A 25,910-nucleotide genomic window follows, 5' to 3' on the forward strand; every position below is an offset into this window, starting at 1 on the left:
CAAGCCATCCCACAACAAGCTGTGTCCTTCCTGGGTTGCTGTTTGGGAGATGTATAATTGTTATGCTTCATCCCCTCTCATAGTGAGATCCCCAGCACTTTTTGCTGGACTTTTGTCTATATATCCTGGATGAGTGGAGTCTTTTTCCACTCATTCATTCTGGTAGACTGTCTTTTGGAACTCTATTCTTTGTATTCTACCTGTACCATGGAGTCTGTCTGCTCCATAGCTCTTAAAGGCATCTGTGTTTTTACTACTGCAGCACACAGATCCTTCGGGGTAGTGTTGCTGGGGACCCTTGGGGTCCTCCTTTAAGATTCTGTTTCTATATCCTTGAGTGACTATGGTTCTTGGATAGAGAGAGATGCGTAGTATCTCTGTCAACACTCTATAGTCTGAGAGATTGGCACACGCCACCTTCAGTGGAGTGCCAAAGGGATGCCTAGTATCCCCCTTCTCTCTACTCCTGTGACTTTAGTCACATAGACAATCTCCTAGTTATGGCTGATTGCAGTGGACGTGTTCTACCAACTATGTTTTTAAACCACTGGCTATGTCCATAGCATCGGTAGTGCACGATAGGAGCACCCAAGTACAAACTTGGGGCCTCCCTTCTTTTTTCGCCATTACTATGTGGTTGTCTTTTGTTAGGCCTTCTTCTACCATTCTGGAAGGGGGAGGTCAGTGTGTGTGTTTTGCCTTTGGCAGGAACCCCTGGGTGACCCCGCCTAGGCTCCAGAGCGTCTGGACAGGCAGGAAGTGGGGGAGGAGTCTTCCAACCCCCCTGTCCTTTGTCTGCCAGGGTGCCTGAATAGGACCAGCACCCACAGGGTGTCTGGCTGTCCTGATTGGACAGCCAAACGCCCCTTTCAGTAAAATGCTGAGCGATATTGTGGAGTAGTGTGCTGGAACTGTATAAAAGGTGAGGCTTATGGAGTGAAAAGCAAGTCGACCACTGGAAGCTGAAGTAACCGAACACAACGACCAGAGATGCCTGCAGACCCTTTGCAACACTGCGAAGCGATCACTACTCTCCTGACCTTGTTTTCTATGCGACAGAGGAACTCCGAAGAGGACTCCTTCCCCTTGGCTGGTGGGAAGGACGAGACCCGAGATGAACTTTGAATTGAGCCATCTCCCGAGGTCCTAGGAGTTTCCAGAGCTGCGGAACCCCAATACCAGGAGACCTGCTGCCCATTTCGAGTGCTGCCCTGTGGAAAGGCTGAATCCGTCCAAATCTTTGCCGACCCCATACGGACTCTCCAGAGATCTGAAACAACTCACCCAGACCCCTCTGGTAGAGTGTGGGACTGCAGAAAGTGAAGAAGATTGACCGGGTGACCCATGTCCTTTGTTGGTGCTGCAGAAAAGGCAAAAAAATCAGAGTGAACCAAGAAGTTGCTAAAAGTTGTTCCCCTGGTCCTCCCTCGAAACTGCTGCTGAGTGACCCCATCCATTCTCCTGCCTTCAGTCATCAGACCAAGGAATCCGGAGGTCGGGTCCAGAGCAACATCGCAGAGCATCCAGCACAAACATTTTCTTCTAACCTAAGGTACTGTGGGGGAAAAGGTATTGCTTACCTGATTCCAAAAAGTGTCTCGAGGTGTCCAGGGTCACCCCCTCTTACCTCTGACTCAAGCCACTGCTTGTGTCCCTTCATCAAGGCCTATACAGGTCTCCCTTGTTAGTTGTTAACTTGCTGCTTATATAACACTAGAGCCTGGAAGAAATCCATAGGAACACTTTGTATTCTGCTGCTTGTAAAGACTTTGATCCCTCTCCGAACTGCCTTTGGCTAGGGTTGCGTTTTGGAACTTATCTGACTTATTGGGTGAAGAAACCCTCTAGAACCTTGTACCAAGTTAATCTTACACTAACAACTTTCCTCCCGTTAAGTGACTTCACTATGTGTTTGCACACTAAATATATTACCATATAAAGGGTCCACAGGTGCACGTAATAACCGATAATACTATTACATTGTCTTTTCCCTTTGTAACATTGCTACAAAAGTAACCACAAACAAACACAAAAGTGAAAGTGTTTTCTGAAGTGTTGTAGTGTAGTAATTAGTGATTCTGGTGTGTGTGTGTGTGTGTGTGTGTATATAATAAATCATTTTATACAAAGTATACGTTTAAGAGTTTTTTTGGTGTGCATATCTAGCTAAGGTTGTGTACTTAGCTATAGCTCACATCTTCCTCTTACGATAAGCCCGACTGCTCTGCCAATCTAGCAAAGTCCGGAGTTAGTACAGACTGATGCTAAGAGTTGGAGATCTACAAACGACTGGCATAGCTTACTAAAGTCTTACTACCAGTAGGACTTTAGGAAAACTCCCCTAACAGCTGCAAACCTGGAGGCTGAGTGCCGTGCAACGTCTTGCTTAGGATAGGTTTTCTGAAGTCCAACTAAGAGCTTAGTAAATCCATTCAACTGAAGCAGTACAAGACTCCACTCTTAGTAGAAGGCTGTACCACCTAAGTTCAGGGTAGCGTAGATAGAGCAGCCAGGCTTATTTTAGGAGGGAGATAGGGCTGTAGAACCAGGACAAATAAATTGTATTATACATATGGTCCAAAGAAACACTAACACACTATGTATTGTAAAAATAAAAGGATTATTGTATATACAAGCAGACCAAGCGACTTTTGGGTAAGTACTAACATAAAGCATATAAACACATTATAAAAACACACTATGCTTTTAATACATAGATCAAAGCACAGACCTTATTTAGAAAACCTAACAGTATTTCTATATGAGTCAAACCATTGTATACACATTCAGAATAGGGCACATCTATTTTTGGGGAGTAAAACCATAACTTACTTTCAGATTACTTTACAGTATTATAAGGCTAGTAGACCGTCAGTTATGCAGTGACATTCAACAAGGAAATCACACAGTCCACCAACTTGCAAATATACTCTTCTGAATAGTGTAACACAGATTCAAGGAACTGTATATACCTCTTCTAGTTTTGTGATAACACTGTTATACTAGGTGAGTAAGACCTTTTTGGTGTAATAAACAATTTACAGCTGCTTTTCAGCTCAGTGGAACACCGGCTAAAATGAGCAAGAATTCTTTGCACTAATTTTGTATGCACCTGGCAGACCAAGGTTAGCTACACCCAAAAAATGAACACTTTTCAGGAATGGCACACAGCTATTCTAGGCAGCTAAGATGTAATGTGGTAATATTCTATTACAGTAGCTTTTTAAGATCAGTGGAACACAGATTGAGATAAGCAATAACTCTTTAACATTTTTTGGATGGCACACAGCTAACACGAGGTAAGTGACCCCTATATACTTTTTAAAGGGGCAATCGGCAACTAAAAAGTTAAGTATAATCTTTGGAAGACTTATTCTGGACGGGCTAACAGCAAGTCAGGGGAAGCAAGACCCAATGGGACACTCATACATTTATCCTAACAGGAACAGTAAAGTGAAACAAACAGCATTACTTTTGGGGAAGAGGCACAACCAAATCACAGGTGAGTAACTTAACCTTATATATACTTTTCAGAATAGTGCAACACACATTCAAGGTAAGTAAGAACTTTTGTAACTGTGCACTCTCAGAGTTGGTTACCAACCAACTTCTTTTAAAAGTAAGTAACTTTTGCACACTTGTTCTTTTCAGGGCAGAACCATTTTCTTATCCAGCCTTTCCCTGTTTCTATAGCGTGAGTTCAATCAGAGGCAGTAGAGGGACCCTAGCAGTCTAGGTGCCAGCTGTAGGCAGGGTGAGATAGGGTTCAGTTCCAGGCAAAGTCTGGGTTCCACAGTAAGACTGTTAAAACAAGTAAGTATTTCACTTTAAAGTTAATTTGAGGGTGCGGGGACTTCAGAGAAGACGCCTAGGAGGATTCTGCAGTGGGCCTGGTGAACTGGATGAGTGGACTCCCAATCACAGAAAACACCCCAAATCTATACAGAAATCAGAAAGGCTTAAGGAAGGTAAAATTCCCCAGCCAACAGAGTACCTCCTCACAAAAGAGTTGCAGCAGGAAGACTTCAGGATCTGCAGCCAAAAACCTAGTCGATGGATTCCTTTGCCAAGAAGACGGAAGACAGGACTTTGGATGGACCTTTGCAGCAGGGATCACAGGAGAAGGTTCCAGGCAAGAGTTTCCTCGTGGCTGGATGAGACTCTGTGGATTTGGTGCCTTTTTAGGAGCACAGAAGAAGACTAATATCGCTGGTCGGTTTCTCTTTGTTTGCAAGGTCCAGCACTCTGACGATGGGACATTTTGGACCTGAATCGTGCCTCTGGTGATCCAGCAGGATGCCCATGAAGTTTCAGCGAGATTTGGAGTTCGGAAGACCGTCCACCGCACAATGGCTCGAGGTCCCAGGGTATTGGAGTATTGCAGCTCCGCAAGGTTGCAGCACAACATGGGGTGGCTCAAAATACAGGTGGTCTTGAGGCTAGTGGGTCTCACCAGGCTCTGGGTCGAGGTCCTCGTTTTCACAGTCCGAAGGTCGACTGAACTGGATTCTCGCAGTCAGGCCAGAAGACAAAGGGCTGCAGAGTTTTGGACTCCTCACTCGCTTCCTGCCTTCACAGACACTCTGGAGCCTAGGCAGGGAATCCACCGGATACCGACCGAAGATAAAGTTAACACGAAGGAATTTCCCACCCTGGATGTTAGGAGAAGGAACAAGAAAGAACAAACGCTAAAATGGTGAAAAAAGAAGACTGGGCCATTTCGGTAAAATGAGCACCCAGGGCTGCCTTTACCGGGGCTGTGGGTAAAGCCTGCGGTAAAGGTGCCCTGAATTAATAAAAAGGTTCACTGCCTCCAGCCATTAAAGGTATGTTTGTCCTTGTATCATAAATGTTACATTTAAAATGAGAAAGGAGATACTCGTTTTCTCCCCAGCACTCCACATAAGGTGGGGGGTGTTGGTCTCGCCTAATAAAATGTAAAAGGGATCCTTTTTACCGTTGGGAACTGTAGTTCTCACAGGTTTAGTCAGAGAAAGTTAAAAGGGGAGCCCCTAGGGCAACCCAACAACAATAGGCATGTATTGCCAAAAAGTTGTTAGAGGATAACTTAAGTCACTGTGGAGAGTCTTATAATTGACACCCATGACAAGAGTAAAAGATTCTGTGAGTGTGGAAAAAGGTTCCCACTCACTGAGATAAAGGGAAAACTTAATCTACCAGTCCAGCAAAATGTTCTGGTGTTGACACAGGTCAGGAGGTTGTATCATTAATATGAAACTCTTACCTAACGGGCTCTGCGAGAACAAATCTCGCTAAAACTTTGGGGATCACATTGGACCTCCTGAAGCAAGATTCCACTCCTTGAAGTCCCCTCACCAGAGTGCTGGACCAAGATAGCAAGGCGAATTGATCAGATGGCGACCATTCCACATCTAGTACCTTGAAAAGGGTGTCAAATCCACAGCGCTGCGAGAAGCACCAAAGAATCCTTTGTTGGAGCCTTCTCTGTTGACTGCTGCTGCAAGTTCCCATCCAGTGTCCTTGCTTTCATCGCCATGACCTAGAATCCAGAGACGGGTCCTGTGCTGCTGCATCGGGAAGGCGTCTATCAGCAAGGTCTTCACTGCTAAGGTACTGTGTGGCTGAGGGTAATACTTACCCAAAGTCTTTTCTCTCCTGTGTGGCTAGGGTGGTGATTTGTGTGTTTGGGAGTTCGCCATACCATTCGCCCAGTCCTAACGCTGGAACACATGTAGGGATCCTTCTACAAAGTCCCAGAACACTTCCACTAACACTTGTTGGACAGGAAATCCTCTGGAACTCAGTCTTTCTTGCATCTGTGTCCTATCCTGACTTGCCTACTGTTGGCCACTGGACCACCTGTGTCCCTCTTCTGCCTCTGAGAACACTCATGCCCTAGAATAGGGAAGGACTTCTAAAGCATAATGCCTCTCTCTAGAAAAGATAACAAGTGTTGCAAAGTACTTACTTGCTATGTGTTATTGTTGTAACTGTATACTCCTAAAACAGAATGTTACAAAGTTCTTACTTGTGAATTGCTTACAGCCATTCTGAAAAGTATTTTATTGCTTACCGTAGACTTGTGTTCCACTGTTCTGAAAAGTAATGTTGGTATAACTACATATTCCTGAAAAAGAAAAAGTGTAGGCGTTTATTACCAATAGGGTTTTACTCACCTTGAATGGCATAATGCCATTCTAAATGTGTAATACTGAGTTCTTACCGTTGAAGTGCATACTGCCATTCTGAAAAGTAATTCTTAAGTTAAGGCTTACCTTTGAATTGTGTTCCACTATTCTAAAAAGTAATATGGGTGTAACTGTATCATTCCTGAAAGAAGAATAAGTGACGTATGCTGCAAAGTGCTTACCTGTTAGGTCGGTAGTGTAATTGTATTCCTGAAACAGAATAGTTTATCTAAGTGGCCAGGTACTTATAACATTGGTGGTATAGCTATATTATTCCTCAAACTGAATAAGTAACATTGTTTACTACCAATAAGGTCTGCTTTCCTTGAATTACATAGTCATTCTAAAAGTCTACTAATGTGGTTTTACTCCCCTTCAATAGTATTCTGCTATTCTAAATGTGATTTATGCTTTGGTTTACTTACCATAAGCATTGTATTGGTTTTTATGTGTTTCACTTCTAATAGTTAACTTTCTAAAAGAATTCTTGCCTTTGTCTATATAAATAAAGCTTTATGTGTACAATGCATCATAAAGTCCCTTTTGAGTGGAATTTAGAAAAACTGTCCTAACAGCTGTGACGAATCCAAGGGTATTGTCCCATCTTCTTTGTGGGAGGCACCTTTCCATTAGGCTAAGAAGGTGAGGCTGCTACCTGATGGTCCCACTGGGCGTGGTGCTCAGCAGGTGGCTCTCATGGGGTGGGAAAACCTTCATGAAATTGGTGAATATGGCCCTGGGAGAACGTGGTATTCATTGGGCCTTTTGGTATCCACACCCTCCTTGAACCCCACTCTGGTCCCTCTGGTTCCCCACGCCACTATGTATTGCAGTATGGTAGAGGGAAGTCCAAGAAAGGACTGAGACGAGGACGAGCAAGAGGGAGACTCACTTAATCTGGATGCAAAATACCACTACAACTGGGAAGATGGTGCAAGGAGGAGAAGGCCCACTCCGGAACCAGCACACGCAGTACAGTTATCCAACAAGAACCCTGATCATAAAAAGGGAAGGACTTTCCATCTCATCATGCCAGTCCTGGAGGAGCAGGGAGCGAGACGGTCGCACCAAAGCAAAAGACAAGAAGGCTAGAACCTGAGCTGCCAATGGTCGCAAGTATCCAGGAGCTCCTGCCAAGACTGACCTGGCTCGGGGCAGAGAAGCGGGAAGACAGATTGGCGAAAGCAGATGGAGATCAAGGACGCAAGCAGCCGAAGGCATATAGCAGAATCTGGAGCCGCGCAAAGGAGAAAGCTGCGCAAGGCAGCAAGGACAAACCTCAGCTCCAGCCGCAGAAGGGACCAGAGAATGTGCCAAGACGTCCCTAAGGTAGGGAAAGGGCCGGTTAGCGCAGCATTAAGGGAGCTAAAGGAATTAAGCAGCATTGTAAACGTTTCCTGAAGAGCACAAGGGTGCAAAAGGGAACGCATACAAACTTTGTAAATCACATGAAAGCATCCAGAGGAGCACAGGGGGCGAAAGGGATCCCATACAGATTAATACGAACTTTGTAAATCACATGAAAACATCTCAAAGAGCACAATGGGGTGAAAGGAATCTGATACCAATTGATACAAACTGTGTAAACCATATAAAACACACTGAAGATTACAAGAGGATGAAAGAGGAAACCTAAAGATATGAGAACTTGGGGAAACAGATAAACCCATACCAAGGGGTACAATGAGATAGCAGCGAAGGCACATACTCTGATACGAGGGATAGTATCTGGCAAGAGAGTATACCAGGTTTGTCCAAATGGACAATAAGTGGGCACAGGAATCCCGTTAATGCAGTGCAAGAGAAATAAAAGCTGCGAACATCAAGTCTGGCATGCTAGTAAAGAAGACTTGATACACCATTTGGAAAGTTTGTGGTATGGCCTGGCAGGTTAGTGAACCAGGCCTGACAAACAATAGCTAAGGATTATTTTGTGCCACGGCTTGGGAGGAGGATCCTGACAGAAGATTGTGAGGAACCTTTGTTTATGGGGGAAAGGGAACAGGAGCCTAGGAAGAGGTTCCCTGCCTGAGATTGGAGAGCTGGGTTTTCTTTGTATTGGTTTGAACATTGAACTATAGACATTCTAGGCAGAGGAACTGCGCTTTTGGGAGTTGGCATCCAGAGTGGGAAAATACCTCCTTCTGGAAGCAAGGCGACATCCTGTTTTCTTAAATTGATGAGTGTAAGGGACAGAAATAGGTTTAGACACAGGACTGTTGACATTTTACTTTACGGATCCTGACCATGTCCTCAGTTTTCTGTTGAGGTAGGGCAACCACTCGTAGTAAGTAGGGCAAAATGGGCTTTTCTTTTCCTTTTTTGGGTATTCATAAAAGTCTTTAATTATTAAAATGCCAAAAACGGTGTCGGTATCCTACTTCTGCACCCTTACAGTGCCTAAAGACAAGCTGGTGGCAGCAGATCAATTTTTCACATTTTTGCACACTTTTTAGTGCACTCAATCGATGTTACCGCGTATTGCTACTACACATAACTAGTGCCCTAAAATGGCCATGCCACGAAATTATTTGCTTGTCGTTAGGCCATATTGTTGTTTGGCCTTCTTCCTGCCTTCTCAGGTCATGAAATCCCATTTAAGGTCATGCACTTGTATGGTAAAGCTGCCGCTTTCACAGGCTAGTGATGCCTTAGTGTGTGGCCCAGGAAGTAGGTGGGTCTGTCTGGTCCCACTCAACATTGGTGGTGCCAGAGAGTCTGGGTGTGTGGCATGAGAAGCCCACAGTGGTCCCTGATTGGACCACTGCTGGCTGTTTGACTGGTGCAGTTCCTTACCATTGGTGGGCTTGGACGTGCTTCCAGCGAGGTAATATGATCCTGCAGTCATTTCTTAAGATCAGCGTTGGAGCCAAGTATCCTATGTAGAAGAGCAGCCGGCCTAAAGATCTGTGATGACTCCCGAAGAGGCCTGGCATCCCTTGCTGCGTTTGTCCTGGTGAAACCATGTTTCACTACCAGATCTGCGAAGGCCCTGAGTGGTGCCTGAACCCGTGGACCTGTGGGACCAACCACTCTCCAAACATTCTCGAGGATCCATCTATCATGAGTCTTCGGAAGTGTCCCTGGACCACCCGGTGGACTGACCAGCTATCCAGTGGGCTACCTTGGTATAATCGTCACTGTTTTGTATTTGTCGATAGAACTAAAGTGGTCACCAGCTCCTGCTACAAGTCTCCTTCCTGTCAGGTTTCAGCTTCCCATGATTAAGGGATCCTGCTCTGCAAGGTTGTCTTCAACCTTGACTGGAAAGACACCTGCTGTGTGGTAGCCGTTGTTGGAACCCGCCTTCCCACTTCTGGTGAAGTGTCCTCAAGAGGTGTGCATTGGTGCCTTCTGCGTTTCCTCTTCGCAGAGTGTTGCACTATGCTCCTGTAACCGACCGGAAGAACCCTTGCACCTGCAGCTCCAGGGCAGCTACACTGACCCACCCTCACCCCAGTTGACATACCTAGTCATCTGGGAAATTCTGAGTCAGTGGGGTAAGTAGTTGCAATGCATTCACCTCACCCTGGTTTCCTTAGAACAAACCTTAGAATAAACTTTGGGCATTTCATTCCATTGCTTTTTGATCATCGGATCTAAAAGTGTGTATCCGAAAGATAAAAATAATATTTTACATACATGTAACTTGTTGAAATATCTTCTGGGACATTTTCACTACCACAAGAACCCTTTCTAAATTGGTCCCCTCACCTAAGAAGAAACTTTGTGACTTTTGGGCACAAGGCCCTACACATCATAGGGATTGGATTTATAAAGTTAGGGTATAAAATATATAATTCTTGTGAACTGGTTTCAGTCTACTGCATCACTAACCTTGCTTTAGTTGGCTAAGTTATTATAAAGGGGACTGTATATTTGTTTGATAATTGAGTATTGTTTGAGATTACTACCTACTTGTTTCATTTTCTGATGTGTTCTGGGCCTATAATGGAGTATGTTTGTACTTACCTGTCTACATTGAATTATTGTGTGCTTCACTGTGTGTACTCATTGTGGACCCCAACCCCCACTCACTTTCTCCTGAGAATAAGCCTTGACCATGCTCCACGCTTACCTTGATTGTGTTTGGCTAACCTCTGAGTTCCCCTTTTCACTTTAAATATGGTGACCTCCTAAAATCTGCCCACCAGGCCAGATTATAGAAATCCATCTCAACACCTGCTGACCAAAATAGGTCGACCATTAGAGAGAGAACATTAGGGACATCTGTGACACTCAAGTCTAGCCAAACCCAATCAAGGTAACATAGCAAAGCAGCAAGGCATAAACTCGGGAGGGGTGTGAGTGGTCCAGAGCAACAATGAATCCACACAGAACGCCACCAATAATTCCAGTTTGACAGGCAAGTGCAAAAATATAGTCATTTATTATTCCACACTAAGTGGATAAAACCTCTGGGCAAATATTGTCACACAATTAGTATACAACAAATATATATATGTTCACCTTTGGGAGAAAAAATAAATCATTTGATTCATTAACAAGTGTAAAACAGTTAAGTACTGGATGGAATTCAGTAAAACACGCGTTAGAATAACCATAGAACTGTTCCCCTAAAACCTAGTATGTCCAGCCCTAAAATGGTTTGAGCACTTGTGCCCTAAAGTCATCAGTTTTCAATTAAGACTTTTCAGGTAGGTTTACTTTGTGATTGGACGATGCCAGTGGTTATGATACAAAAGTTTAAAAAGACAAGCAAAGTTCAGGTAAGTAGCTCACTCAATCCCAGACACTAGGATAGGTCTAGGAAGTGATCTTTGACCAGGCCTCCATCAACCAAAGTCAGTAAAGAATAAGATGGGGACTGGACTTTATGCTCATGTAACCATGGGGGGAACGGGGAGGAAAGGAACAGGTATGTTAACTTACTCCCTGACTCTAATTTCTCCAGAGATCACTGCAGAGGTTCTTGATTCCATTGGGGGCACAGTCTTCTGTGCTTGGTCCTGTCGAGGGAGGCCCAGGGGTTACAGATGCAGAAGTCCTTTTCAGCGTCTGGATTTACTTTCGATCGGTTGCAGTGCTTGGATCTCTGTTCCACTCACCTTCCAGTTGAACGCCTAGATGAAGACATCTACAGGGCAGACAACTTCAGGACACATCCAAGGAGCTAAGAAGATCAATTGCAACAGGAGTCACCGCGGTCAGGCGACACCAGGCGATCTTCAATGGACAAACAAAGTAGCAGGGCCAGCGCAGCTTCTGTTGATGCAAGAAGGCTGAAAATGCAGGTGTCTTGTAGTACAAGCGGAAGACCCTCCCAGGTTCCAAGGAATGACTAGGAATGGTGATGGCTGCAGCGAGGTAGGCCAGGAGTGAGAGCTGGAGTCGTCCTCGGGGCATCATCAGCCTTATCTTATTCGTATGGGTCTTGGCTCCAATGATGGTCTGTCGAATCGCTGCAGGAGTCCACCTTTTGTCTAAGATTTGGGCTGGGGGCTTGTGCAAGCCCACCAATGCTAAGGATCTGCATCATTAAGCTGGCAGTGGCAATCCAATCGTGGATAGCCAGTGTCCATAACATCTGCCCAGCAACAGATATTTAGGGGACCAGTATATGTACTGGGGCAAGATAGTCCCATCACCCACATCCGGGCTCACACACAAACCACCTCTTTGTCGAGAAAGTAGCAGTGTTCCCCAGGAATGGGCTTCCTATATGTCAATTCCTGACTTAACTAGGCAATAAGAAGGCAAAGAACAATATGTCCAATGGACAGATGTAAACTTTATGGCATGGCCATCTTTCTTTAATAACCAACTGCGGTAAATGCAAAAGTGCACAAGTAAAAAGTATAAAACACAATACAAAAATATCCGCTGCCACCCGCACAACTTAAGAACATTGTAACCGAAACCAAAAAGACATTGCAGAAAATGTTATAAGGATACAAAGTATCCTAAATGCACTTCACTTTAGGGTGATGTGCTCAGTTGTAAAAATACAAGAAATCCACAAAGAGACACCTGCTGCCTCATTACATGCTTGGCAGTAATTGAGCTGTAAATCCACCAAATTACTGCCAAACATGTTTGCCGTTACCACCGCTCGGTCCAATAGGCTTTCCACAGTATTACAAGATTTCCGCAATGGGTAATTCTGACAATTTTCAGAGGAAAGGTGGATGGTTTACCTCAAGCTTTTTGCTAGAGGCAAGTCCTCCACTTTTATCCCAAATCTGAATTTGATAGTGTGGTGTAAAAAGAGCAGTAATTGCACCACAGAACTTGTAATGAGGCCCATAGCCTCTCAGTACTGTTAGTCTTATGGACTGATCAGTTTCCCCATTAGCATGAGCCAAAAGAGACTGCATAATGGCCTTGTTTTTATTAACTATATTGCAAAATAAATGGGAACCAGCATGCTCTATAATAAGCTGTTCCTTAATGCAAGAAACTCATTCAAACCACAGTCGTTTATTTGACAGTAACTTGTGCCTCATTCGCCGTTATCTGACTGCACTGCTTCCTTGATATTTTTTTTTTTTACATTGTGTTATTACTTGATGATTACACTAAGGGTCCCATATTGCAGCAAATGGCAAATCACTGTGTAAGCTCTGGTGCCGGTGCCTTTTATCCTATAATCTGTTCACTTTTCACATTAACTCCGAACAGGAGGTGTTGTCTCAAAGTAAATTGTTATCAATACTATGAATTATGTTTTATTTCTGCAGCAAACCAAGCGGAAACTGGATGATGCCAACAAGCGCTTGGAGTCTCTCTATGATAAACTTCGGGAGCAAACGGTAATTATTTCTCATATTTTCCTACATAGTTTTAGGAAGCAAGTCTCACATTGCATCTACTGTTTTGACCTTGTAGCTGTGCCGTAAATTGACCTTTTTAGAGTAGTGAAAAATATTCAACCACATTCAAGCATACCTTACATATATAAATAAAATCCCCCTCCTCATGCATTGAATTAATTATGGGCCACCTTTTTTGTCGTTTTTACTGGGTTTTCAGATTTGACACCGATATATTTCTAGTATATGGCAGGTATAAAGCCACATGTAAGCCCAGCATTTTATTTTATTTGAATTTTTGTTCCATTGCTGGCCCTACCCTGCAGGTCTCGGAGCTCCTTTTAAGGTTCAAAACTGTAAGACGTGGGAGGTGAACCAGAAGTTGCACAAACAATTTGCGATCAGATAAAAAGGCTAGGATAGACTGGCAATGGCAGGGAGGTGTAGAGGCTGTATTTGGTGTGAGGGAACAGATTTCCTTTAACTTTACACTCCTTGTGAAAAACAATATGAAAGGCAAGACAAAAGGGGAAGGGAGGTTTGATGATGGAAAAGGGAGATGGGGGGGGGGGGGTGAACTGCAGGTTGTGGGAGGGGATTGCCTTAGCAAGAAGCAAGCCTGAATCAGTAAAAACACTTAACGTTTTGAATGAACACCCCCTCCTTCTCCCACCAACCTCACTATTGCTGAATGGATTACTCCTGCAGGTGCTACTGTACCTGGGGAATAATATCAGAACCACTTCCTCCACACTACTGGGCACCTCCTTAATTTTCCACGAGATAGAACATGGCTGTGTCTGGGCCAGTGAGTGCATTTTTAGTGACATGCTCCACAACAAACTTGGCAGCACTCCATACAGGCATTCTCACCTCCCGCTCAGCCAGTGTCTTCGGGATACCCAACATTATTTTACTTCTGGCCATGGTTACAGTTCTAATCTGGAAACCTCAATCACATGGATCCCATCAAAGATGCATAGCTATCCTGCTTATCCACACATGATCCTTTCCCTCATTGTCGGGCGCAATGCCATTTCAATGGCAATATGGATATGTTTGGCTATCAAAGAACATACGTTGTCAACAAGCGTATGTAAGACAACGCATAGTTCATTAGGTACACCGAACACTGTGCCCTTCTCTGCTCATCAGGAATTTTGTTTGCTTTTTCTAGCCATTGATAAACCTCCCCCTTGTTACTGATAACTCCTGCAGGTCACTTTTCACATTCACCATCTTTCCCTCAAAGGTCTTGAGGGGTTTTCTGTTTGGAGGCGTGTCTGTTTACTCAGCAAATGATTCTCCTTTATTTCCAGACCGCTAATCCTGGTCCATCTCATGATAGTGACAGTATCTACCAGGACCTTTCTGAAAAGTACTAGTCATATCAGACTCCGGAGCTTGTGTATCCACCCCCTCCACAGCGCTGCCTGTGGACCTACAGCAGGGATTAAGAGTCACTGTTTGCTTTCTTCACTTTGCTCTCAGCCTTCACTGCAGTTTCTCCCTAGTTGAATAGCAATTTTCTGTAATAATGTACTGTCCTCCCATCCCTGCAAGTGAAGTTCACCCCAGGAAGCAGTCATCCTCCTTCCAGAGGCTAGCCTTCCAACACTGCTATGCTGATCCCAATTCGAGAAGCAGCTTTGATTCAGCTGCCTCAGCTCCTCTAATTCAGAATGTTGTGCCATGACCCACTTCCCCACTCCAACCGAGCCCCCAATGTACACACTCCCCTTATGGGAGGAAAGATCTCTCACTGGGGTATGCAGTGATAAAATCACGGCAAAAAAGTCACCTGTAAAAGAAATCGGGGTAAAAATGCCATGGTTTGACCCGGTAAAGGTGTACCCATTATACCATTTAAGAAGAGCGGGGGTGTCCCCCCGTATCCATTACATGGATTGCGGCGGCAAAACCACAGCCTTTTTGCCGTGATTTTTTGTGTAAACAGCAATTTTTGCTGCAATTTTAACACATGGAACCCTCACTGGCTCCAACTCTCGTGGGGTGGGTGGGTTGTCTTTCACTTCTCCATCCACTGCTATCTCACTGGGCAAGCCATTAGTCTAACCGGCATCTTGAGCCTTGGATCGTCATAATAGAGGAAAGGCGTCTCTCTAATTTAGGTATGCTCATTGAGCATATCACCATCAAGTTGATTGTTTGGACTGGATTTCTATGCTCTGGCCTGATGGACAGATGTATAGGAAGCCAACCTAGTTAATGAACAGGGACAACTATGGGAGCTGTAGCCAAACCAATCAAGGTACCCTGGAGATTGATCAAGGTGAAGTCTCAGGAAAAGGTGAGACTTGTCAAGGGTCCACAATGAGTTCACAAGGTAAGTAATCAAGTTTCTGGAGCTTGTGGATCTGCTTAGATCACATGCTCTGCATAGTCTGACATCTAGTGGAAGTCGCAGAGTATTACAAGATTTGTTTTCGAAACTCAAACGGATGTCGACTGGGCATGATTAGTAATATTATCTCTAGTGTGACATGTACTGTAGCCATGGTCCTTGACGATAAGATAATTTTTTTCTGCCATCGAAGTCGGTCGCAAATGCAGATTTCTCTTTTTGGCTGATGCCTTTGATTTACTGCAGTTTTAATTGTAGACTTTCTTACTTTGTTGTTCGCTACGCTGCATGACTGTTCAACCACTCGACGGCTCCTGACGAACACTCATCTCATCGACGACTGATCGATCGATAACCAGACACGGCCTTGCGGTCCTCTTCGGGGTCCGGCCCATTACAATCAGGAGCGGGGGGGCGGGGGTCTCTATACTGACTTCTTTTAGAGAATGTTTGTCCCATCACCTTATCACCTTTCTTCTATTTTTGCCAAACTGCACTTTTAAATCATAAGGGACAAAACTCCATTTAAATGTTGTCCTTCCTGCCACTGTAAATTCCTGTGGAAAGACACGCACCGAGTGTGCAATCACTATCCCCTGAGGGATCCCGCCAAAAAGCACTAAATCGTGGCTGCTTTTTCGCCGAAAACCCTAAAGGAACCGGGGACGAGATGCTGTGCCTCTCACGCCATACAGGCTGAGACTTCCATAGACGTAATGGAAGACTACAGCGAGGGCAGCTACGGGATCATGAGTGACACAGAGGTCGAGCTGGATCCGTTGGAACCCAAAGTGCAGGCCCCCGACTCTGAGAAGAAGGCCGGAGATCCTGTGATGGAGAAGACCCCCGGCGGCCAGGGCACACACACATGCGCAAAGGACATACCCCACGGCCGACACTCAGTGACACTATTGAGCGGCGAGGCCCATGCGGGGACCGGGGATAAAGCCTCAGATTCCTCACTGTCCTCTAGGCCATTGCGCATGCTTTCGCCTCATGGCAGTTTCCAAAAACCGAAAGTGAAGGTCGGTTCAGATACATATAAAAAGACCCTCCTTTCGAGCACCGAAGAACAGGCAGCGAAAGGCATTTCGGCGTCCCCTAAAAAAGCGCCAAAAATACAAGCGCTAATCAAGAAGCACGTCAGTGCTTCACTACTCAAGGTAAGGTTGCCGAAAAAACACACAATTTTGACACCTTTGGCCTAAAAAGACACCCAGACAGCTTTCTAACACTACAGACACCCTCTCTGGGGCTATGCGCCATAAAGATAGCATTCCCTCCAAACCCACCCCTGTTAAGGATGTCACTCCCTCCCAGGGCCTTGTCATCACAGGTTTCCCTCCCTCATGTCATTTTACACCAGAACAATTTAATACAATTTTAGGGAGAATGTCCTGTTTTGTGGATTTCATGGACAAACACCCCGACCAATTGACTGTTCTTAGAGACGCCTCACAGCCAGGGGCATCAGCAGAGCCACCCCCTGCCAAAAAAGTCCCACCTTGAGCCACAGCCAAACACCTCTGCTCTAGGCACTCTGGCCTCGGCATTTAAAGACATCATTCAATACCAAGACCCATCTCAGGACTCATATTATGATGATCAAGTAGGGTCTCAGGGGGACCTCTATGGCCAAGACCAGTTGTAAGACGATGATCCAGTTGACAACCAACTCCAGTATAATTAACTGCTAATTAAGGCAGCGCAACATATCAACACTCAGGCGACACAGGTCAATAAGGACTTTGTGGAGGATATCCTGGGGGACAAGACATCTGCCACCCAATTTATACCTCTCCTGCAGTCAGTCCAGAGGTGTATCCAACCGTCCCCGCGAACGTCTAATCTTACAAGAGCGGTTAATCCAAGGATAGAAAAGCTATTCGGACCTGCGTCCACTGACCATCTGTATATCAGGGGCCAGCTCAGACCAGATTCTCTAGTGGTCACCACCACCAGAAAAAGGGCAGGTACTCCTCTGGCATCTGCAGGAGCCCCACCAGACAAGTAGAGTATAAAGATGTATACGTTTGGGAGAAAGGTAGCTTCTTCTGCGGCATACCAAACAATAATTGCTAACAACACGACACTGTTAGCTAGTTAGGGCTGCCATAAATTGGATGAGCTGGAACAACTAGAAACTGTCCCATAGCCACTAAAGACTCAACTCCTTAAAACCGTCTCAGAAGGCAAACGAATCTCCAACTTCATTCTGAAAAACAATCTGGATGCAGCGGATAACTGCAAAACGTATCATAGCAGAGGGGACGCTTATTAAGCGGCATGCCTGGATTAGGCAGTCAGGGTTTAAGCTAGAGACTCAAGCAACCCTCTTAAACATGCCAACAGAACCAAATGTTTTATTTGAGAAGTCCGTAGCGGGCGCCCTCAAAAGTGCCAAGGACGAGTACGATACACTCAAATCCCTTGGACAGTCAACAAATAGCCCTTATTCCCATCACTGTTCCCCAAACTCTAAAAGATTTCGGGGCCAGGGCGCACAACGCTCCTCTCACTATTCTCAAGGTGGACAATCCTCGTCCTGGGGCCAGTCACAAGGCCAAGGTTCCTCGTCCAGCTTTGAAAGAGGTAATACAAGAGGCAGAACCTCACCTGGGAGAGGCTCAGCCCCTCCCAAGCAATGGCACACAGTTTCAGGTCCCCTCCCATGCCACTGCAGGAGAAGGCCGAATTGCACAATTCACCTACGCATGGGAGGGGATAACATCGGACAAGTTGGTGTTGTCCACCGTAACAGGCGGGTACTGCATCGAGTTGCTTCAGAAACCACCCATACCACCCACCAAGACAGGAGAAACTAACAGCAGAAGAAACAGCTATACTGCTGCAGGAAATGAAGGTGCTGCTCGAGAAGGAGGCAATAGAAATTGTCCCGGCAAACCAGGTAAACCAGCAACGTACTTCCTTGTGCCAGAGAAGGACCTTAACATGCACCCAGTACTAGATCTTCACCCCGCAAACAGATGGGTCAAAGCACAAATGTTTTGCATGACCACGCTTCAGACGGTGATTTCACTCTTGAAACGGGGAGACTAAATGGCGACATTGGACATGAAAGATGCATACTTTCATGTGCACCCTCCGCACAGAAAATACCTGCATTTCAAGATGGCGGGAGTACACTACCACTTCAAAGTACTCCCATTTGGCATCACTTCAGCACCAAGAGTGTTCACCACAGAAAGTCCCGGTTTACCCTTACCTGGATGACTGGTTGATCACCGGGGAATCGCCTCAAATTTGCATGTTAAATGTGCAAAAAACAAACCTACTCTTCAATCTGGGTTTCTCCATTAAAGAGAAAAAATCAAGTCTAGTCCCCACCCACAATTTCTGGGTGCTATCCTAAACACAAAAGAGGAGCTGGCATTCACCTCAAGCGAGAGAGTACAAAATATGCTGTTGCAGGTACCTCAATACAAGGTTGGCCGCCAGATAACTGTACTCAAAGCAATGCGCTTGCTAGGGATGATGGTCTCTTGCATTTATTTAGTTTTTCACGCGCGCATTCGTCCAATGCAGGAATGGTTAGCAAAACAGTGGTCTCAGGCAAGCGAATAGTGGGATGATCCAGGGGTTGTTTGGCTAATCCTTGTTCAGGCTCTTCGCTGTTGGTTCAAGGACAACTTGTTAAAAGGAAAACCTTTTCGAGCTCCACCAGCCCAAGCAATCCTAACTACAGGCGCCTCACTCGCTGGTTTGGGGGGGGTGCACTACCTCCACCACACAGCCCACAGACAGTGGACACTTGCTACTGCCTAAAGACATATTAACTGCCTGGAGCTCTTGGCCGTCCTCCAGGCTCTTCAGGCCTTTCCGCAACATCTCCAGGGTCAGGCGGTGCAGGTCCTCACAGACAGCACCACAGCCATATTCTATCTCAACAAGCAGGGAGGCACACATTCTCTAAGTCTGTCCAAGCTATCCCAGAAAATATGGAAGTGGGCACTCAAGCGGAACATGTTTCTTACATCCCAACATGTTCCAGGGGAACTCAATTCTCTGTCAGATACTTTAAGCAAACACCCTCTACCAGAAAAACACAAGTGGCAACTCAACAGATATCCTAGACAGAATATTCTCACTATGGGGTCACTCCCCACTAGACTTGTTCGCCACAAAGCTAAACACACAATGCCCATACTTCAGGTACAGGTTTCCCCAGCCAGGGTCCAAGAGGAACGCCCTATGGAAGAACTGGTCAGGGAAATTTGCTTAGGCTTCCCCCAGATAACAGAACCCCCCTCCCCCCCGCCAGACACCACTCCTGAGCAGGATTGTGCACAAGATGCACCAGGAACATGTAACCCTGATCCTGGTTGCTCCAATGTGGGCGAGACTGCCTTGGTTTCCACATCTGCTCAAGCTGGCAATGTGCGACCCAATCAAGCTCCCGGGCCTTTCCATCATGTTGACACAACACAAGGGGGCATCACTCCACCCATGCCCACAATCAATGAACTTGGCAGCTTGGCCCCTGAAGTCCTAGAGTTTGGCCACTTAAACCTTCCACAAAGGTGTATGGATATCCTCAAGGAGGTACGAAAACCCAACACCAGGCACTGCTATTTAAATAAGTGGAAGATATTTGTGATATGGTGCACATCAGTCACTAAATCTATTAGAAAGTTTTCCAGCTAACATTCTACACTACATGCTTAACTTACAAGACTCCAGCCTAGTATTCAATTCCTTAAAGGTACATGTGGAGGCCCTATCGGCTTACACCACTTCACAGTACAAGGCGTCCTGTTGGAAAATACCCTGTCATTAAGGCATTCATGGACGGTGTAAAGAGGCTATACCCCCCAATTTCGAACCCTCCCCCGGGTTGGGATCTCAGTGTTTTTACTCTCCAAGCTCATGGGGCCACCATTTGAGCCTATGCACAAGGCCAGCCTAAAGCATCTTACCTATAAAACTGCATTCCTGGTAGCTATTGCCTCCATTAGACGAGTGGGTGAGCTACAGGCTTTGTCCGTACAAGACCCCTTTTTCATTATACACAAGGACAAGATTGTCCTCCGAAGACATCCTAGGTTCTCACCTAAGTTCATTTCAAAGTTCCATGTAAACCAATCCATAGAACTTCCCACCTTCTTTCTGAATCCTTCAAAATCAGCAGAAAGAAGCCTCCATACACTTGTTGTACGGAGGGCGGTCTTGTACTATGTGAACAAAATCCAGATGGATAGTCAAATGCATACAACTCTGCTATTCCCTATCCAAAAAAGTTCTACCTTTCACTCCAAGGGCACATTCTACCAGAGGAGCTATCTTAGCTTTCATTGCAAACATCTCTCTGGACGCAATCTGAAAGCTGCTACATGGAGTTCATCCATACGTTCACACAGTGTTACTGCATTGACACACACTCTAAAGCAGATTCACAGGTGAGAAAAGCGGTCCTAAACATCTTTGCAGCTGTACCCTCTAACTTCCCAGCTCCTTCTCCAGATACTGCTCGCTAATCTATGCAGAGCATGTGATCTAAGCAGATCCACAAGCTCCAGAAGGGATACATTACTCACCGTAATCGTATTTCTGGTGCTTGTATCTGCTTAGATTCACATGCGGCATCCCTTCCTTCCCTACTGGAGTAGAAGGCGCATGGATGTTTTCTGGGTTGTCACTGATTCTGCTTTATCACATCTGTACTCAAGCTACACTTCATGCAACCTCATATCAGAAACAAACCATCTGAGGGACCTCGATGCGTGAAGGACCATGGGTACAGTACACGTCACACTAGTGATAGTATTACTAATCGTACCTTTTCAACGTCCAATTTCGGTTTTGAAAACAAATCTTGTAATACTCTGCGACTTCCACTAAATGTCGGACTATGCAGAGCATACAAGCACCAGAAATACGATTGCAGGTAATGTATCCTATTACAATTAGACAAGTAGTTATAAAAAGAAAATATAAGCACTATAAAAATGACTAGGTAATAGTATCGCACAAACTCAAAATAAGATGCATTTATATAGTCACAGTAGCCAGTGCAATAAAACCACAATACCCCCACTCCACAATACTGAAAGGAAATGGTATGGTTACATTTGAAGTGGCAATCCACAAAAATACAACTCTACCTTCACAAGTCTAACCCTACATTGACTGGGGCCTTGTGCCCTCAAAGTTCCAAGTAGTTTTGTAAGGCAATAAAATGTTAGGAGGAGGGCCTTGTAGATGGGAAAACAGTTACAGAAGTCAGCTATATGTCTATTATAGTGCATAAAACTGTTCGCAGCTTTCAGAGTGCTTGCGCGAACAAGCAATGGCAAAGCCAAAGTATTGTAAGTAAAGGTTTTAAAAGTTAGGACAACTTTTAAAAGGGGTGTTAGGGGTTCAAGTAAGTACAACTGTAACTCACCCCACCATACCAGAGTTTCTCTTGGGACTTGGCAGGTTTTCAGTGTGTTGTCAGTGGTCACGTTTCAGGACTGTTTCTCTGGACCTCGGTGCTCAGGAGTTGCAGGTTCGAGTGAATCCCTGGTCGGCCACAGATGCTGGTGCAATGTGTTGCAGTTGAAGAATGCAGCTTACTTCGGTGCAGGTCTCCTCTCGGCACACGACTGGATGTGGGAAAGTAGTTTCTGATGATTGTCACTGTTGCACGGCGACAGGAGAGAGGACACAGTAGTTGTGGTCGGAGTCGGCCTCATCTCGGGTCCCGTGGTTGCTGAAATTTGGCTGGGACGACCTTTGTAGGACAAGCTGGCAGTCCCCAAAGTTCCAGGCTGAAACATGGAACCACAACGTCTGCAGCGTGGTAGACCAAAGTTTGAGCTGATCAGCCACTGGGACCAGGGGCACTTGCGAGGGCTCTTCTTCGCAGGGCAATGTGCCAACATCGGGAATGGTTGGTCCCACCACTCCAGGGGTCGAGGCTTCTTAGGACGGGTGCGCAGTCTTCCAGTCTTTTCAGCTGCGCAGGATGCTTAGCTCTTTGCAGGATTTCTCCAGCATCTCTGAGGCATGGCTGCAGGACCTTTCACCCCCACACCCATTCCCCCCCCCCCTGCCCCCTCTCCTCTTAACAACAAATTCGTTTGAAACAGAAACTCGGCTCACCCAATGGAAGATCTGCCCCTCACACACACCCCAACAGTGGTCCACTCGGGACCACTGATGGTGAAACTCATGTTTACCGTGGGTAATAATAAGCAGCGCTCAGATACCTGAGGGTTTGCAGCGCTATATAAGTGCCAAATTATTATTATTATTATTAATTATTACTCCCTAGACATACAGAAACACAGTCCCAGCCCACTTCTTGGGAACACACACATGGCCCTGCACTAGCCCACGAAAACTAAGGATTTCATGGTCAATGCATGACCATAAAAGGATTTTCGTGACCTGGTAGGGCAGGAAGAAGGCCACAGAACAAGATGGTCAAAAGGACGAGCAAAAACCTCATGGCACGGCCATATTGGGACTCTAGCCACAGTTAGTAGCCAAACGCGGTAAATGTGGTAGGGCTGAAGAAAAGTTCCGCAAAAATAGTCGAATTGCAACTGATGCCTTTTAGGTACATACAAAGTTACCAAACCATCACTTTGAGGGTAATCTTCCTTTGAGTGTAATCTAGGGTCATATAAAAGAAACACCATTACACTGCATTGTAGGGTGCATTGTGCAATGATAAAAGATTACCCAAAAAATAGATAACATATATTGCGAAAGGGGGGAAAAAAGTTCCCCAGTTACTGACAGCCTTAAGGACTAGTCGGTTTACGCATAACAATGAGCAAAAGTGCAGTGGAGTGAAGCGGAAGGCTTCACTTCACTGGAAAACGTCAGTTAAACAAAAGCAAACAGTTTGGGGGTCCATAGAAATGGAGGGGAAAGTTCCATAGAAATGGAGGGAAAGTTGCTGAAAAGAGAAAATATTCCAAACCGTGATCACCAATCATCATCATTCGCTAAGGCTGAACTTACCCCACTTGAGCCCCTTAAGGGAGAGCAAACTCCCAAGCAGAGGCGTTGCTAGGGGGTGGGGGGGGGGCTGAGGGGGCTATATCCCCAGGTCTTTTGGTTGTACCCCCGGATAGAAGCTCGGGTGCTACAACCAAAATGCTAGCTAGTCCCGCCAGTCCCGATATTAGCTTAACCCCTGATCTTTTCCAGACCTAGCAACACGCCGGCTCCAAAGTGTTTGGGTTGCCTGGGAGGTGAAACCTAAACTTGTGGTTTCATAACTGACGCAGCAATCCTCCTCAATGTGAACCTCTTTTTAGCCTCCTTGACACCCCCCAGGTGGGTCCATAACCTGGTTGATATGTAACCCAGGTATAGCTTGTCAGGGGAAGCAATCAAAGTACGAGTTTGCCGGCCAGAGCCGCTGTGCCCAGCAGGACTGACCCTGCCGGGCACAGCGGCCATAGTAGGCAAGCCGTCGCGGAAGTACTGGCATTGTTAACGATAGTGCTTGTGCTCCCGTGGTCCCAATTCCCATAGGAATGGGGACTTGCAAATTACTGGCGCCTGACTTCCCAGACCGCCTGGGTTGTAATCCCCTGGTGTTACCGGGAAGTCGGGCACTGGTAATATTTTCCTGTTCCGATGGCAACCCACCGGTATCACTGGCAGGGTAACCACCAGACCCTTAATGAGGCCCTGTGCCTTATTAGTTGAAAACATTGTAGTACAAACGTTCTAGCTATGCAACTGCTCAGTATGATGAGGTGGGTTGTAAAAATGTTTTTTAAAATTACATTTTGTGTTAAAGGTCTCCACCATGCAGTTCTGATAATTACATTGCTTCTTGCCTTTTTTTTCATTGCAGCTCTCACCGGCAATCATTAACGGCCTTCACAGCATCGCCTCGAGCATTGACGCTCGAAACTACATGGATGGAATGAGCATCCATACGCACATCGTGAGCACCAGCAACTTCAGCGAGACGTCTGCATTCATGCCAGTGCTCAAAGTCGTTCTCACACAGGCCAACAAACTGGGAGTTTAATACTGCTGCCTTTTTTTATGAAGCACATCCCTGCACCTTCTGCAAAGAAAATATTGGAGCAAGCTAGTTTCCTGTGGCACACCTTTCATAGAAATACTGTCAATGACATTACACTATGTTTGCAGACAATCCTGCTCGATTGACCAGAAATCTTATTTTGGAGCAAATTATTTTTAATCCCCTTTTTACTTGCTGTAAACTGTTCTCCACTGGTTATCATATTTAATAGATTACATACAGTATTGTCCATTTAAGGCGCATGATGTACCGATCAAATATGCCGCCTGTTTTTTTAGGGTTTTTTTTGTGCCGTGGTGCATAGTCGAGGATAAAGTGGATAGCAACAGTAAAAAAGGAATACTGCAAGATGCTGCACCCTTTTCAATCTTATCCACCCCTGTTCCAGTCACTTGTACACAATGTCAGCTGGATTAAGGGGTGTGTGACTTCCATTGTTTTAATCCTTTTATTCTTTCATTTCCAGACAGTTCTCCTAGGGGGGAGTGCATGTAAAAAAAAAAAAATGATGACCGTCAATTTGCAGTGAGGAAAAAAGCCATGAATCATAGCAAAAGCAAACCACGTACAATATTTTAAATAAACATCTTAATTTATTAAAGTGTGCCATTGTGCTCTTCAATAAAAAGAAAGTCTGGTTGCTGTATCTGTTTTAGATGTACACACGCTTTGAATGCAGTCACTAGTTTAATGCCACAAGAACTGTTAACCTTTGTATAAAAAACACACCAGTGCATAGCGTGTTCCTGCTGTTTGTTTGTTTTATACATTTTAAATGCTTTCAAATGCATTGTGGGACGGATGGATGCGTGAGCGATGTGGACGGTGTCGATTGACAACTGTTGTCTGCCTGCTTATCTCTTAGAACTTTGGTGAGAATCTTCCAGAAGCACCATCCATTCTCCAGCATTTGATCTTTCATAGATTCATATGCTGTAAATAGTCCCCGGTGTCAGGCTGGGAATCCTCGATTACCTTTAGGTTTCCCTTGCTAAAATCAAGAAAAAACTCTAATTTGTAGCCTGCCACCCTTGTTATTGGGTAGTTTTAGTCCGAATCAATGGGACCTCGAGTAGCTAGGCACTAGGCCCTCCTCCTCCCTCGCTTCCCTTTAGATTCTAACTGCGAGTTGAAGCTGAGGTAGTCCTCTGGTTTTTCACCCCATAGAATCTACAAGATAGAAAAAACTAATTTCTTCATCATTGAACAATCTACATTGTCTGATCACCTTGTGACAGATAGGTGGGGATGGAAGGGAAGCAGAGACACTTGTGGCCTAAAAAATGTATATGAAGGGGACAAACATTTTGACTGCAAATACTGATTCTATATATCCCCGCCACACGGTTGACAGTTGCAGCATCTGCAGAGGTATTAGCTCTGAGACACTCAAAGATAGAAACCGGCAGCTGGTATGTTGGCTAAATGAGGGTAACTACTCTGAGAATTTTTCCGACGTTGAGTCAACGAAGAGCATGGTCACCCCCCGCTGGGAAGCGACCACAGTCCCAAGAAAGGGCCAGGTCGGTGGAAAGACTGCCGAAGAAACACAAACATTCGGTCGCCCACAGCTACGAGCCGTC

General features: G+C 45.4%; 1 protein-coding gene across 15 annotated transcripts in view; it reads left to right on the top strand.

Moving 5' to 3' along the window:
• The window catches only part of SEC31A (SEC31 homolog A, COPII coat complex component), a 998,112-nt gene extending 973,184 nt beyond the window's left edge, over nt 1–24,928 (top strand). For 10 of the 15 annotated variants that reach the window (XM_069626124.1, XM_069626126.1, XM_069626125.1 and 7 more), the window contains 2 exons: nt 12,872–12,943; nt 24,130–24,456. In XM_069626124.1, the coding sequence (XP_069482225.1) occupies nt 12,872–12,943; nt 24,130–24,309 (252 nt within the window). In that variant the 3' untranslated portion in view covers nt 24,310–24,456. Of the gene's footprint in view, nt 1–12,871; nt 12,944–24,129 lie in introns of all 15 variants that reach the window. The other 5 variants (XM_069626136.1, XM_069626132.1, XM_069626133.1 and 2 more) reach the window with 1 other exon arrangement.
• The last annotated feature ends 982 nt before the right edge of the window (nt 24,929–25,910 follow it).

The sequence above is a fragment of the Ambystoma mexicanum genome, chromosome 6p, assembly GCF_040938575.1.
Source record: "Ambystoma mexicanum isolate Mex_15411 chromosome 6p, UKY_AmexF1_1, whole genome shotgun sequence".
Taxonomy (NCBI): domain Eukaryota; kingdom Metazoa; phylum Chordata; class Amphibia; order Caudata; family Ambystomatidae; genus Ambystoma; species Ambystoma mexicanum.